Consider the following 16,484-nt stretch of genomic DNA (forward strand, 5'->3'; position numbering starts at 1 on the left):
ATTGAGGGCTTTTCATCACTTACTGGCAGCCTCTCACATCAGAATACATTCGGACAATGCCACGGCTGTGGCATATGTGAATCACCAAGGGGGGACCCGCAGTACCCAGGCGATGCGAGAAGTGTCACATATCTTCCACTGGGCAGAGGACACAGGGTCGGTTCTCTCAGCGGTCCACATTCCAGGTTTGGACAACTGGGAAGCAGACTTCCTCAGCCGACAAGAAAAAGACTCGGGAGAGTGGTCTCTCCTTCCCGAAATTTTTCGCCAGATTTGCCATCGCTGGGGGACCCCGGATGTGGACCTAATGGCATCCCACTTCTATGCCAAGGTCCCAACTTCATGGCCAGAACACATGATAGGCGGTTGCTCGGAGCAGACGCTCTGGTTCAGGACTGGACCCAGTTCCACCTTCTCTACATTTTTCCACCTCTCCCCCTGATATCCAGGGTGGTGAGGAAGATCAAGCAAGAGGGAGTTCCAACCATCCTAATCGCACCGGATTGGCTCAGACGTACATGGTATGCCGACATCGTACAACTTACAGTAGACGCCTCCTGGCGTCTCCCCGACCGCCCCGATCTTCTATCACAAGGCCCGTTCTACCACCAGAACTCAGGGGCTCTCAATTTGACGGCGTGGTTCTTGAGACCTGGGTTCTAACCCAGGCAGGGCTCTCGCTGGACGTCATTGGAACCATGATCAGGGCACGGAAGCCAGCCTCTGCCAAGATCTATTACAGTACCTGGAAAGCTTTCTTTACCTGGTGCGAATCTCGTGGCCAGACTCCACTCCCTTATTCCTTACCCAAAATACTTGGTTTTCTCCAATTGGGTCTGGAGGCCAGGCTATCCCTGGGCTCGCTTAAGAGCCAGGTGTCAGCCCTCTCAGTGCTTTTTTTTCAAAGGCGCATTGCTACCAAGTCGCAAGTAAGGACTTTTCTTCAGGGGGTTTCCCGATTGGTTCCCCCCTACAGACGACCACTAGAAACGTGGGACCTCAACCTGGTCCTGACAGCATTGCAGGAACCACCCTTCAAACCCCTTAAGGAGGTCCCGCTCCGCCTTCTATCCCAGAAGGTGGTTTTCCTGGTGGCAATCACCTCGCTACGCAGGGTGTCTGAACTGACAGCACTCTCCTGCAGACGGCCCTTCCTGGTTTTTCACCAGGACAAGGTAGTTCTCCGTACGGTCCCATCCTTCCTTCCGAAGGTTGTGTCCCACTTCCACCTCAAATTTCACTGCCATCCTTTTGTCCGGTCCCGGTTCATAGAGTGGAGAAGGCTCTGCATACGCTTGACCTTGTCAGGGCATTGTGTATATATGTGTCTAGGACTGCGTCCTTCCGGAGGTCTGATTCTCTTTCCCTTCTTCCGGAAGGCGGGCACAAGGGTCTGCCAGTTTCCAAAGCTACCCTTGCCAGGTGGATTAAATCCACCATACAAGACGCCTACCGCCTTAAGAATTCTCCTCTTCCAGCCGGTATTACGGCACACTCGCCACGGGCGGTATGGGCCTCCTGGGCCATTCGGCACAACAAGTGTGTAAGGCGGCCACTTGGACTAGCCTACACACGTTTACTAAACACTACAGGGTTCATACCCAGTCGTCAGCGGACGCGAGCCTGGGTAGATGTGTTCTGCAGGCGGCAGTGCCCCAAGTGTAGCGGCCTGTCTGCACAATATTCGTCCATTGCTTCCCACCCAGGGACTGCTTTGGGACGTCCCATGGTCCTGTGTCCCCCAATGAGGTGACAGAGTGAAGGAGATTTTTGTGTACTCACCGTAAAATCTCTTTCTCTTAGCCTCTAATTGGGGGACACAGCTCCCACCCTGTTGCCCTTCCAGGCCGTTGTTAATGTCGAGTGGGAAGAGAGGGGCTAAGTGCCGGAATTGGCGCATCTAACAGATGCGCCGTTTCTGGGGTGGCTGCGGGCTGGTATTTGTAGCCAGGGGGAGCCAATATCCGTGGCCCCCCTCTAGGCTATGAAGATCAGCCTGCAGCTGTCTGCGTATAGCCTTTCTGGCTATAGAATATAGGGGGAACCCATGTCATTTTTTTAAATTAGTTTAATAGCCAGTAAAGGCTACGCAGACAGCTGCGGGCTGATATTCATAGCCTAGAGAGGGGCCATGGGTATTACCCCCTTTCAAAGGCGCATTGCTACCAAGTCGCAAGTAAGGACTTTTCTTCAGGGGGTTTCCCGATTGGTTCCCCCCTACAGACGACCACTAGAAACGTGGGACCTCAACCTGGTCCTGACAGCATTGCAGGAACCACCCTTCAAACCCCTTTCTGGCTATAGAATATAGGGGGAACCCATGTCATTTTTTTTAATTAGTTTAATAGCCAGTAAAGGCTACGCAGACAGCTGCGGGCTGATATTCATAGCCTAGAGAGGGGCCATGGGTATTACCCCCTTTCCCAGGCTACAAATATTGGCCCCCGGCCGTCGGCTTTCCCCCTCTGGTGCAGAAAATTGCTCAGGAGCCCACGCCATTTTTTTTTTTCATTTTTATTTTTTTTAACTGAAACATATTGTTCATTAACCCCTTTCTGCCAGCTGATGGAATAGTACGTCAGCTGGCAGTATCCCTTGCTTTGAGGTGGGCTCCGGCGGTGAGCCCACTTCAAAGCCGCAACATGTCAGCTGTTTTCAATAAAAAATTTTTTTTACATGATTGCTAAACAGCGTAGCGAGAAAAAAAATCAAAAGCCAAAATTGTTTTTTGGTCGCCGAGACATTGCATTAAAATGCAAAAACGGGTGATCAAAAGAACGTATCTGCACAAAAGTGGTATCATTAAAAACGTCAGCCCGGCACTCAAAAAATAAGCCCTCACCCAACCCCAGATCACGAAAAATGGAGACGCTATGGGTATCTGAAAATGGCGCAATTATTTATTTATTTATTTTTTAGCAACGTTTGGAATTTTTTTCCCCCACTTAGATAAAAAAATTACCTAGACATTTTTGGTGTCTATGAACTCGTAATGACCTGGAGAATCATAATGGCAGGTCAGTTTTAGGCTGTGTGCACACGATGCAGATTTTGGTGCAGAATTTTCTGCAAAAAATCTGCATCTCTTGGCAGAAAACGCAGCTGCATTTTTAATGCATTTTTGCACGGTTTTGATGTGTTTTTTTAATGCAGTTTTTGGTGCGGTTTTTGTGTGGTTTTGATGCGTTTTTGATGCAGTTTTTGGTGTGGTTTTTGCACAGTTTTTATTCAGGTTTTGATGCGTTTTTGGTGTGGTTTTTGGTTCAGGTTTTGGTGCGGTTTTTGCGTGATTTTGATTCAGGTTTTGGTGCGTTTTTGATGCAGTTTTTGGTCTGGTTTTTGGTGCGTTTTTGGTGCAGTTTTTGCGCGGTTTTGATGCAGTTTTTTGTGCGGTTTTTGCGTGATTTTGATTCAGGTTTTGGTGCTGTTTTGATGCGATGCGGTTTTTGCATGGTTTCGATGAATTTTTTGATTCGTTTTTGTGCGTCATTTAATGCGTTTTTGTATGCGTTTTTGAAAGCTAAATAAAGTATTATTGAACAAAAAAAAAGGATTTGTGATGTCATTATTGTCAAGCCTTCTCTTTTACATTTGTCCAACCCACACTCCATTACACACACAGATAGATGATACATGAGATGGGTAGATAGATCTACATATAGATAGATCTATAGATGCATATATCTTTCTATTCATTTATCTATCTATAGATATATCTATGAATAGATATATCTATTGATAGATGTATGGATAGTGTAGAGTGCGTGTCCACTGTGCGGATTACGTCCAGATTATCTGCAGATTGGATGCTGCGTACTTGTAGTCCCATGGGATGAGGCCTGCACACACACACCCAAAGACCCCCCGCACAGTCCCGCACATGCCCAAACAGTCCCGCACACGCCCGAACAGTCCCGCACACACCCGAACAGTCCCGCACACATCCGCACACATCTGGACAGCCCGCAGGCCCTGCCCGCACACACATACAGTCACCGCCCACACACTTCCCTCCTCCCGAACTGCAGCGTTTCTCGGACCGACATCCGCAGCAAATCTGCAGATCTTTTTTACATCTGCGGTTTTGCTGCGGATGTACCTGACTCAATGCAAGTTTATAGGTGCAGAAACGCTGCAGTTCCGCACAAAAGAAGTGACATGATGCAGAAGAAAAAGGCTGCGTTTCGGTGCAGCTTTTTCCGCAGCATATGCACAACAAGTCTGCGGCTCCCATAGACTTACATTGGTTGTGCATTACACTGCGGATTTGACGCAATTCCGTGCTGCAAATAACGCTGCGGAACTGCAATCAAATCCGCAACGTGTGCACACAGCCTTAGCATTTAGTGAACCTAGCAAAAAAGCCAAGCAAAAAACAAGTGTAGGATTGCACTTTTTTTGCAATTTCATCGCACTTTGAATTTTTTTCACATTTTCTGTTACACGACACGGTAAAACTAATGATATCGTTCAAAAGTAGAACTTGTCCCGCAAAAGATAAGCCCCCACATGGCCATATTGACGGAAATATTATGGCTCTGGAAAGAAGGGGAGCAATAAACGAAAAAAGCTTCAGGGGTGAAGGGGTTTAGAAACATGGATATGGACATATCTATGGAAATAGATATAGATACATAGATATATCTCTATATGTATCTATCTATTATCTATCCATCTATCTGTGTGTAATGGAGTGTGGGTTGGACAAATGTAAAAGAGGAGGTTGGACAGAAATGACATCACAAATCTTTTTGAAGAAAGGAGGGAGAGGAGGGAGGGGTTTGGGTGTGTTTTGTAGTGGGTGTGCTAGGTTTGGGCTTAGAGGCCAGTGCAATGCATCATGGAACTTGTAGTATTAGAACACAATAAGTCAGGAGAAAGGAAGTTGTGGATTTAACCCCATGAGAGCTGGATCCAGCACTGAAGATGTGCTGCTACAGCATGATAAAATGTAATATTGCTAAAATAAACACAGTGGATGTTTTCAGTGGCACATAATAGCAGGATTTATGAAAAAAAAGTTATAGTAGTGGACAACTTCTTTAAGGAGGTGGGAAAGCCGTGCATGAAAATGGCTCTCCGCATTGTAAGCTTAAAGCCAAGCTGTCAGGAGGATTTTGTTAAGTAAACTATAGGCATTGTCAGGTTGGCAGTGTTACACTGATTAAAATGATACCTGGGGTGAAGAAATCTGTCTTGTGGTTCTTGTGTAATCAGTGTTAGAAGTTTTCAGTTAATGATATGCTCATGCTCCAACGTGAGACTGTAGGCACAGTCTTATCTTCCAGCTCTAAGCCAAAGAAACCAAAGAAAGACCTGCCCAGAGGCCGCCCTGAAGCGCAAGCCTGTTCCTCGTCATAGAGACGGAGAGAGAAACAGACTGTTTGTGCTTTGGGGCTGGGCTCAGAAGGGAAGGAGCACGGTTTAACTTTTGAAGTGCAAAATAGGCTAGAATAGATATCGGACATGCCTAAACTGTGAAAACTCCCCCACAAGTGACCCCATTTTGGAAACTACACCCCTCAAAGAACTTATCTAGAGTTGTGGTGATCATCTGACAGAAGCATGTTACCATGCTCTGAGCATGATTGCACCCACATGTGAGAATTCATAAAATGTATTATGTGTTACAATACATCAATAATTCCTCACTTATTGCCTTCAGCATGGTAAAAGATTACTTTCTTTCTCGCTTCATTGGGGGACACAGATAACCGTGGGTGTATGCTGCTGCTGCTAGGAGGCTGACACTATGCAAATAAGAAAAGAGTAGCTCCTCTCCGGCAGTATACACCCACCGACAGGCACAAAGTACCTCAGTTTGTGCTTAGTGTCTGTAGGAGGCGGACCTGGATCTCCCCAGATCCACAGCTAACTCTTTTTTTCTACAGGTTTTGTTGTGTTTTATTTTATTACTCTTTCCTTTTTGTTTTTCAGATACAGCTCCTGGGAATCAGGGTGTTATTTTCACTCTGCCTTCCCATTATAGGCGGCTGACTGAGCAATGTGTTATCACCCACATCGCAACTCACAGGCCCGCCGTCAGGACAATATACCCTGCCACCTTCACAGGTGCTCCAGGGCTGATTCCGGTGGCCAGTCCTCGCCATTTCCCTCCTCACACCTCTCGGAGAGGGCTGAGAGGAAGACGGTGGTTGCCAGCCGCGACCTCCCCCCTCTCTAGGGGGTTGATGCCATCTTCTACACCGTCTGGAGACGGTGTGGGAAGAAGGATCCGAGTTTCCAGCGACCCTCCCACGCTTGGGCCCCTGGACGATCCTCATTGATTATAGGACCGGACTTCTCTCAGGTACAGGGGAACTGCAGAAGCCGCTCTTAACTTTCTCGGCGTCCTCTCATCCCAGTGCAGGCCTTTCTAATCGCGCTTTACCTCATTCTGTCAGGGCGCGCTCCCTGGCATTTTTACTTTCACTTTTGCTTCAGCCGAGTTAGCCACGCCCCCTCCTTGTGCACGCTTTCTCGTCGTGTCCTTGGGCCAAACAGACGTCGTACTTTACAAGGACACCCCCCCTTGCTTTCCGTCCTATCTCATTAGCTCCATAGCTAGGCCATTCCTTCACACGAGGTCTCCTGCATTCCTCCATCTTGGAAGCTGCACAGCACCTCGTGCATCGCTCTGCCTGGATGGATTTTTTTCGGCTCGGGGGACACAGCTACCTTCTGTTGCTGCTATCGCTGGACGGGTCGGCTCTTGTTCTCTGCTTTCTCTATGCCCCTGATCTTTCGACTAGCCTCTTCTCCGCAGTATATCCACTAGACTCCTCTGGCAGATAGCACAACAGGCTCTACATATGTCCAACTCTGCAGAGGCTTCTATTTCCAAGTCCACTATAATCCATTACGCCTGTGCACGTTGTAAGAAAAAAGTGGTCCTCAGGCTAGCCGTCATCTCTCTGTCAGTCCTGCAGTCCCCCTACCATGTCTGCCCCAAAGGAGCTCTCTGACTCCCGGGATGAGTGCACTCCCTCTCCCCCAGTGTGCCGTTTCCATGTCCCAGTCGGTCTCTGACCTGACTAAAGTATCCCAGTCTCTGGTGCAGGCGCTTGAACGACTTCCACAGCTGTCAGCAGCCGTCAGTGCTCCTAACGTCTCTCATGGCGATTCGCACGCACCTGATACCGACCCTCAAAGAGACAGACCAGCCAGCCGATCTAGGAAGAGGACTCTGTCTGGCTCCTCATCCAGCTCTCCGGGTCCCTCCACAGCTCCCAAGCTGCTCTCCTCTTTCCAATTCCCCTCTTCGGAGGAGGAGCAGCTTGGGTCGGATATAGATTCACAGTCTGGGTCTGACTCTGATTCAGACCAGACTTCCAGTATGCAGGCAATGGTTGATAGTCTCATTTCGGCTGTCTCTCAAACCCTCAAACTTAAATAGAACGAGGTTCCTCCCCAGGATCCTTCTGTTTCCTTTAAGCGGGTAAAACGTCCCTCTCGCTCCTTTCCCAACCACGAGGAGTTTGAGTTTACCCTAAGCACTGGGAGCATCCCAAAAAGCGCTTTCCGGGCACAAAACACCTAGACGTCCTATACCCTTTTAGTGCCGATCTCCTTGCCAGGTGGGCAGAGCCCCCGAAGGTGGATGCGCCGGTTTCTCGTCTTTCTTCCAAGACTGTTCTATCCTTACCGGATGGTGCGTCTCAGGCAGATCGAGACACTTGCCAAATCAGCCTTTGAGGCAACTGGCGCTTCCCTCTGCCCCAGTTTCGCCTCCACCTGGGTGGCAAAGGCCATCTCTGCCTGGGCCAAGATTCTTCGCCGGGGCATTTTAGCGTTGGCTTCTCCGGACGAACCAGCAGACCAGATTAGCCACGCTGGCAAATATGTTTTGGCTGCCTCCTTGGATGCAGCACCTTGTTCGGCCAGGGCAAGTAGCAACATCGTGGCTATATGCCGCATCCTTTGGCTGAAGGCATGGAGTGCAGATACTACTTTCAAGAAGTCCCTCACCACCTTAGCCTTCCAAGGTTCCAGGCTCGGCTAGACCAGATAATTTCGGACGCTACCGGAGGCAATAGCACCTCTCTCCCTCAGTCTAGACCCAAGTGTGTTTTCAACAGAAAGGGCCCTCGGCCCTTTCGGCCTTTTTGCCCATTTGTGACTTTGGATTCCTCTTCACAACAGGAGCGTCCATCTACCTCAGGCGACCAAAGGAAACCCTCTTACAAACCAGCCACCAGCTGGAGGCTTAAGGGCCAGCCTTCAAGGTCCTTTGGGTCCCACTCCAACAGGTTCCATTCTAAGTGACGGGTCGTCCCCCCAGCTGGAAGTCTTTCCAGTTTGGGAGGCAGGCTTCTTTCTTTCAAGGACGCCTGGTTGTCGGTGGTCAGCGACGCCAGGGTTAGGGAGATCGTTTCATCCGGTTACAAAATCGAGTTTTCTTCCCTCCCAGAAAATCGCTGCTTTCCTTCTCGTCCACCAAAGCAGCCGTCCCAATTACCCGGTTTTCTCCAAGCAGTATCTTCTCTGGTCACCGCTGGTGTAGTCATTCCCGTTCCTTCAAACGAACAATTTTCGGGGTTCTACTCGAATCTCTTCGTCGTCCCGAAAAAAGACGATTCTCTCCGTCCAATTCTGGACCTGAAATTGCTGAATCGTCACGTTCATCTCCGCCACTTCAGGATGCAATCCCTACGGTCAGTGATCGCTGCCATGTAGTCGGGGGAATTTCTCTGCTCGGTCAACATTCAGGATGTGTACCTGCATTTCCCTATTTGTGTGAGGCACCAGAGATTCCTTCGGTTTGCAATCCAGGAGATCACTACCAATTCACGGCCCTTCCCTTCGGCCTGGCGTCTGCCCCTATAGTTTTCACCAAGGTCATGGCAGCTGTCATGGCCATTCTTCGTGCCAGGGGGATTCTCATTATCCCTTACCAGGACGATCTGCTGATCAAGGGATCTTCTTATCGAGACTGTACGCTAAGCCTTCAAATCTCTATGGACACCCTAACCCGTCTTGGCTGGATCATCAACCGAGACATGTCCTCTCTAATTCCTTCCCAGCGTCCAACATTCCTGGGCATGGAGTTCGACACAAACTTGGCATGGGTCTTTCTCCCAAAGGACAAGTCCTCCATTCTCCGCAAGGCAGTCCTATCTCTCAAACACCCATCTCCCCATTCCCTACGATTCTGTATGGGAGTCCTGGGAAAGATGATTGCGTCCATGGAAGCCGTGCCTTTCACCCAGTTCCACACTCGCCCCCTACAGCTGTTCCTTCTGTCCACTTGGAACAAGTCCACGACTACCCTGGACCGTCCAGTTTGTCTGTCTCTCTCTGTACAGCAGTTCCTGAAGTGGTGGACTCTGTCCTCCTCAGTCCTGGTAGGGGAGGTCCTTCCTCCCCCTTCGGTGGCAGGCCATCACCACCGACGCCAGTCTGCTCGGATGGGGAGCAGTCTTTCGACAACACACAGTGCAAGATTGCTGGACTGCCCAGGAGGCTCTTCTTTCCATCAACCTTCTTGGAAATCAGGGCGATCTTCCTTACCCTATTACACTGGCAGTCTCTCCTGACAAGTGGACCCGTCCACATTCAGTCAGACAACGCCACGGCCGTGGCGTACTTGAATCACCAGGGTGGGACTCGCTGCAATCAGGTAATGGCGGAAACAGCAAAGATTCTGCGTTGGGCGGAATGTCATGTTCTGGCCATATCAACCGTTCACATTACGGGGTCGAAAATTGGGCAGCCGATTTCTTAAGCCGCCAAGACCTGGCAGCGGGCTAGTGGTCTCTCCCTCCCTCAGTCTTCGTTCAGATATGCCAGTGCTGGGGCACTCCGGACGTCGAACACATGGCGTCTCGGATGAACCGCAAGGTAGCTCAGTTCGTAGCCTGATCCTGGGATCCTCTGGCCATCGGCCACGACGCCCTGGTAATTCTGTGGTCCGAGTTTCAGCTCCCTTGCCTGTTCCCTCCTCTTCCCTTGATCCCAAGGGTCATAAAAATGATAAAGGCAGAGGACATTCCGGTTATCCTGATAGAGCCAGATTGGCCAAGGCGCCCTTGGTATGCGGAACTCGTGAACATGCTCTCGGATACCCCCTGGAGGCTCCCAGTCCTTCTCTCACAAGGTCCGCTCTTCCACCAGAGTTCTCAGTCTCTGAGTTTAACAGCATGGCCGTTGAGTCCGCGGTCTTTAGGGAGTCCGGTTTTTCACACCAGGTCATTCAGACCATGATCAGAGCTAGAAAACCAGCTTCCTCCCGCATTTACCACAGGTACTGGAAGGCTTTTTTCTGATGGTGCGAATCAAACCAGGTTTTTCCGATGTCTTTTTCCCTTCTGGATTTTCTTGGATTCCTTCAGGCAGGTCTCGACTCGGGACTATCCCATAGTACCCTGAAGGGTCAGGTCTCCGCTCTGTCCATTCTTTTTCAGAAGGACCTGTCTTCCATCCCTCAGGTATGGACCTTTTTCCAAGGAGTCGCGCATCTTGCCCCTCCTTTCCAGGCCTCGTTGGAACCTTGGGATCTCAGCCTGGTTCACGGTGCTCTCCAGGCTGTGCCCTTCAAACCTCTTCAGGACATTTCCTTTTCCCTTCTTTCCTGGAAGGTGGTTTTTCTGATTACTATTACATCAATAAGGAGGGTCTTCGAGTTGGCAGCTTTATCCTGCCGGTCTCCATTTCTGATTCTACATCAGGACAAGGTAGTTCTCAGAACTGTCCCTTCCTTCCTCCCCTAGGTGGTGTCTGCCTTCCACATCAATGAGTACATCGTTCTTCCCTCATTCTGTCCGTCCCCGGATCATCCCCTGGAGAAGTCTCTTCACAAACTGGACATGGTCAGGGCCATTCGGGTCTATCTTTCTAGAACTGCCTCCTTTCGCCAATTTGATTCTCTGTTTGTCATCTCTGAGGGTCGACGGAAAGGTCTTCAGGCGTCCAAGTCCACGATCTGTCGTTGGATTCGTTCAGCGATAAAGGAAGCCTACCGCATTCATGAGAAAGGGCCCCCTCCAGGGGTGCGGGCCCACTCCACCAGAGCTATCGGAGCTTCTTGGGCTGTTCGCCACCAGGCTTCCGCCTTACAGGTCTGCAAGGCCGCAACCTGGTCGTCCTTGCACACTTTTACGAGGTTCTATAGGGTTTATACCCAGGCCTCGTCTGATGCAGGTTTTGGTAGGAAGGTTCAGCAGGCGGCGGTTGCGGACCGTGCGACCTGAACCCTTACCCTTAGTCCTTTTCTACCCACCCTTTTCTGGGACTGCTTTTGAACGTCCCACAGTTATCTGTGTCCCCCAATGAAGCGAGAAAGAAAGAGGGATTTTGTTGTACTTCCAGTAAAATCTCTTTCTTGGAGCCTTCATTGGGGGGGACACAGCTCCCTCCCTACTTGTTTTTTCTGGTACCGTGTTTGGGTCTAAGTGCCCTGGTTGAGTTGGTACTTTTATGTTCTGAATTTTCATCGCTTCTCCTACTGCTTTTTACACCAACTGAGGTACTTGGTGCCTGTCGGTGGGTGTATACTGCCGGGGAGGAGCTACTCTTTTTCCTTTTTTGCATAGTGTCAGCCTACTAGCAGCAGTAGCATACACCCACGGTTAACTGTGTCCCCCAATGAAAGCTCCAGGAAAGAGATTTTACGGTAAGTTCCAAAAAATCCCTCTTTTTTTTTACTTAATTTTAATTTTTAAAGTTTAATTTTTTATAGGTACAAGGCTATCGAATCCGACTACATTTTGATGGGTACCCTGACTGCTATGACTTTTGGGTTAATGCTGATTCTTTGGATATACACCCCGTTGGATGGTGTGAAAAAACTGGACACAAGCTTATACCTCCAAAAGGTAACTGACTAGTAGGGTTAGTTGTAATAGTTTGTTTTTGGCTGAGGTACCTATCAGGATTTCCTTTCTGAAATCTACACAATGGAGTGTACGTGTCCTATAGACAGTGATATTAGTGTGGTCAAAAGAATTTCTCTCGTTCAGTCCCTTTATCATCCCTATTTAATAAATCATTATTACACATGAAAATAAGCAGCTTTCTACTATATCTTATCTGTCCCTTTCTGTCGCCTTCTGGTTTGATCTTTCACTCTTAATTCATGGGTAAAATCTGTCTTTAATGAAGTGATTTATGGGAAAAAGGACCACAACGGATACTCAATCGCTTGGTCATCTGCCTCCTCCCTTTTTTTTACTCCTTTTTTTCCCGAAGTTTACAAATTGTCTCTTCAGAGAGGAAGAGTACTAGAACTCTGGTGCCACCTATTGGAAGTAGCAATCCTAACAGTCAATGTCAACCCTTTAACCCCTTTCTGACCTCAGACGGGATAGTATGTCCGAGGTTAGAAGCCCCGCTTTGATGCGGGCTCCGGCGGTGAGCCCGCAGTAAAGCCGAGACATGTCAGCTGTTTTGAACAGCTGACATGTGCCCGTAATAGGCGCGGGCAGAATCGTGATCTGCCCGCGCCTATTAACTAGTTAAATGCTATCAAACGTAGACAGCGGCATTTCACTACCGCTTCCGGCCGGGCGGCCGAAAATGATCGCATCGCCGACCCCGTCACATGATCGGGGGTCGGCGATGCTTCTGAATAGTAACCATAGAGGTCCTTGAGACCTTTATGGTTACTGATCCCCGGCAGCTGTGAGCGCCACCCTGTGGTCGGCGCTCACAGCACACCTGCATTTCTGCTACATAGCAGCGAACATCAGATCGCTGCTATGTAGCAGAGCCGATCGCGTTGTGCCTGCTTCTAGCCTCCTATGGAGGCTATTGAAGCATGGCAAAACTAAAAAAAAAAAAAGTGAAAAAAATATAAAAATTTAAATCACCCCCCTTTTGCCCCAATCAAAATAAATCAATAAAAAAAATCAAACCGACACATATATTTGGTATCGCCGCATTCAGAATCGCCCGATCTATCAATAAAAAAAAAGCATTAACCTGATCGCTAAACAGCGTAGCGAGAAAAAAATTTGAAACGCCAGAATTACATTTTTTGGTCGCCGCGACAATGCATTAAAATGCAATAACGGGTGAGCAAATGAACGTATCTGCATCAAAATGCTATTATTAAAAACGCCAGCTCGGCACGCAAAAAAGAAGCCCTCAACCGACCCCAGAACATGAAAAATGGAGACGCTACAAGTATCAGAAAATGGTGCAATTTTATCTAAGTGGTGAAAAAAAATTCCAAACTTTTTTTTTAGCAAAGTTTGGAATTTTATTTCCCCACTTAGATACAAAATAACCTAGTCATGTTAGGTGTCTATGAACTCGTACTAACCTGAAGAATCATAATGGCAGGTCAGTTTTAGCATTTAGTGAACCTAGCAAAAAAAGCCAAACAAAAAACAAGTGTGGGACTGCACTTTTTTTTGCAATTTCACCGCACTTGGAATTTTTTTCCTATTTTCTAGTACACGACATGGTAAAACCAATGACGTCGTTCAAAAGTACAACTAGTCCCGCAAAAAATAAGCCCTCACATGGCCAAATTGACTGAAAAATAAAAAAGTTATGGCTCTGGGAAGGAGGGGAGCGAAAAACGAACACGGAAAAACGGAAAATCCCAAGGTCATGAAGGGGTTAATGAGCCTTGTCACATGACTTAGGATAAAAGCCAAAGCAGAATCTCAATTTGCAGACACTGTGTTTCGGGGTAGTGTCCCTTGTCAGTGCAAAGTGGAGATCTGGCTTGGCTGAGTGAGAGGCGTCTGACCGGGATCCAAGAAGTGTCGTTTCTCCTTGCGGAGAATGACATGTTAAGCATGTCGAGATGAGGAGACTTAAATCCGCAATGTCGATCCATTGACTGTTAGGATTGCTACTTCTGCTAGTCGTCTTCCTCTCTGAAGAGACAATTTGCATACTTCACAGAGGAGCATTGGGCTTTAAGTCTCCTCATCTCGACATGCTTAACATGTCACTCTCCGCAAGCAGAAACGATACTTCTTGGTTCCCAAACTTTGCAAATTAAGGATTTTTTTTTTCTGGTGGATCTCTATTGTGTGTAAGATGCATATCTTACTAAAGACCTACAAGTATTAACTCTTAAGGTACCGTCATATTAAGCGACGCTGCAGCGATATAGACAACGAGCCGATCGCTGCAGCGTCGCTGTTTAGGTCGCTAGGAGACGTCAAACACGGCAACAGCAGAACGATGCAGGAGCGATCCAGTGACGTACTTATCGTTCTCGCTGGTTGTTGGCTCCATGAAAAACCATTGCAGGCATCATTGCTTTTGCTGTCAAACATGACGATACACGCCGACCTGACGACCAAATAAAGTTCCGGACTTCTAGCTACGACCAGCGATGTCACAGCAGGATCCTGATCGCTGCTGCGTGTCAAACACAACGAGATCGCTATCCAGGACGCTGCAACGTCACGGATCGCTGTGGTTCTCGTTGTAAAGTTGCTCAGTGTGAAGGTACCTTTAAACTGCTATTTCAACCGCCTGAATCTAAGAGGTTCAGGAAACATCAACATCAATATATTTTAATACAAGGGTCAGTTGCTTCATATGCATGTTGATACTTCCTAATATTCTGCAAGTTTGGACACACCTTCTCATTTAAAGATTTTTCTGTATTTTCATGACTATGAAAATTATACATTCACACTGAAGGCATCAAAACTATGAATTAACACATGTGGAATTATGTACTTAACAAAAAAGTGTGAAACAACTGAAATTATGTCTTATATTCTAGGTTCTTCAAAGTAGCCACCTTTTACTTTGATGACTGCTTTGCACACTCTTGGCATTCTCTTGATGAGCTTCAAGAGGTAGTCACTGGGAATGGTCTTCCAACAATCTTGAAGGAGTTCCCAGAGATGCTTAGCACTTGTTGGCCCTTTTACCTTCACTCTCCGGTCCAGCTCACCCCAAACCATCTCGATTGGGTTCAGGTCTGGTGACTGTGGAGGCCAGATCATCTGGCATAGCACCCCATCACTCTCCTTCTTGGTCAAATAGCCCTTACACAGCCTGGAGGTGTGCATGGAGTCATTGTCCTGTTGAAAAATAAATGATGGTCCAACTAAACGCAAACCGGATGGAATAGCATGCCGCTGCAAGATGCTGTGGTAGCCATGTTGGATCAGTATGCCTTCAATTTTGAATAAATCCCCAATAGTGTCACCAGCAAAGCACCCCCACACCATCACACCTCCTCCTCCATGCTTCACGGTGGGAACCAGGCATGTAGAGTCCATCCGATCACCTTTTCTGCGTCGCACAAAGACACAGTGGTTAGAACCAAAGATCTCAAATTTGGACTCATCAGACCAAAACACAGATTTCCACTGGTCTAATGTCCATTCCTTGTGTTCTTTAGCCCAAACAAGTCTCTTCTGCTTGTTGCCTGTCCTTAGCAGTGGTTGCCTAGCAGCCATTTTACCATGAAGGCCTGCTGCACAAAGTCTCCTCTTAACAGTTGTTGTAGAGATGTGTCTGCTGCTAGAACTCTGTGTGGCATTGACCTGGTCTCTAATCTGAGCTGCTGTTAACCTGCAATTTCTGAGGCTGGTGACTCGGATAAACTTATCCTCAGAAGCAGAGGTGACTCTTGGTCTTCCTTTCCTGGGGCGGTTCTCATGTTTTCTTTGTAGCGCTTGATGGTTTTTGCCACTGCACTTGGGGACACTTTCAAAGTTTGCCCAATTTTTCGGACTGACTGACCTTCATTTCTTAAAGTAATGATGGCCACTCATTTTTCTTTACTTAGCTGCTTTTTTCTTGCCATAATACAAATTCTAACAGCCTATTTAATAGGACTATCAGCTGTGTATCCACCAGACTTCTGCACAGCTCAACTGATGGTCCCAACCCCATTTAGAAGGCAAGAAATCCCACTTACTAAACCTGACAGGGCACACCTGTGAATTGAAACCACTCCCGGTGACTACCTCATGAAGCTCATCAAGAGAATGACATGAGTGTGCAAAGCAGTCATCAAAGCAAAAGGTGGTTACTTTGAAGAACCTAGAATATAAGACATAATTTCAGTTGTTTCACACTTTTTTGTTAAGTATATAATTCCACATGTGTTAATTCATAGTTTTGATGTCTTCAGTGTGAATGTACAATTTTCATAGTAGAATAAACAAAGAGCTAGCACTCGACTATAGATGGGATGTGGACGGTGCAAGTGAACGGAGTCAGATAACCCCCAATACTTGAAGAAAACGAATCACTGCACACGTCAGGACAAGTCAATTTGGTTGAAGTGGAAGTTTATTCATGGTGCAAAAAAAATTCGAGGACGTAACAAGGCAACAGTTCAAATTCTAACGTTTCGGCCACACCGTGGCCTTGGTCACAGAGTAGTGCTGAAAAAACGGAAAAAAAACGTATAAACAGACAATATATACAATGATAGACAAAATATATACAATATATACAAATTAATGGCTGCTCAGTGTGGAATAACAAACCACATCTTGAGCCATAGGGGAACTGGAACACATGTCAGTAGAACTAATAAAATGGGCAGGAAAAGG

The 16,484-nt window shown here is 47.7% G+C and overlaps 1 protein-coding gene across 4 annotated transcripts in view; it reads left to right on the top strand.

Moving 5' to 3' along the window:
- Positions 1-16,484, top strand: part of LOC138669911 (lethal(3)malignant brain tumor-like protein 4) — a 215,266-nt gene that overhangs the window by 61,964 nt on the left and 136,818 nt on the right. For all 4 annotated transcript variants that reach the window (XM_069756764.1, XM_069756765.1, XM_069756766.1 and 1 more), the window contains exon 9: positions 11,678-11,813. In XM_069756764.1, coding sequence (XP_069612865.1) covers positions 11,678-11,813 — 136 coding nt within the window. The remainder of the gene's footprint in view (positions 1-11,677; positions 11,814-16,484) is intronic.

This window comes from Ranitomeya imitator, chromosome 3 (genome assembly GCF_032444005.1).
Source record: "Ranitomeya imitator isolate aRanImi1 chromosome 3, aRanImi1.pri, whole genome shotgun sequence".
Lineage (NCBI taxonomy): Eukaryota > Metazoa > Chordata > Amphibia > Anura > Dendrobatidae > Ranitomeya > Ranitomeya imitator.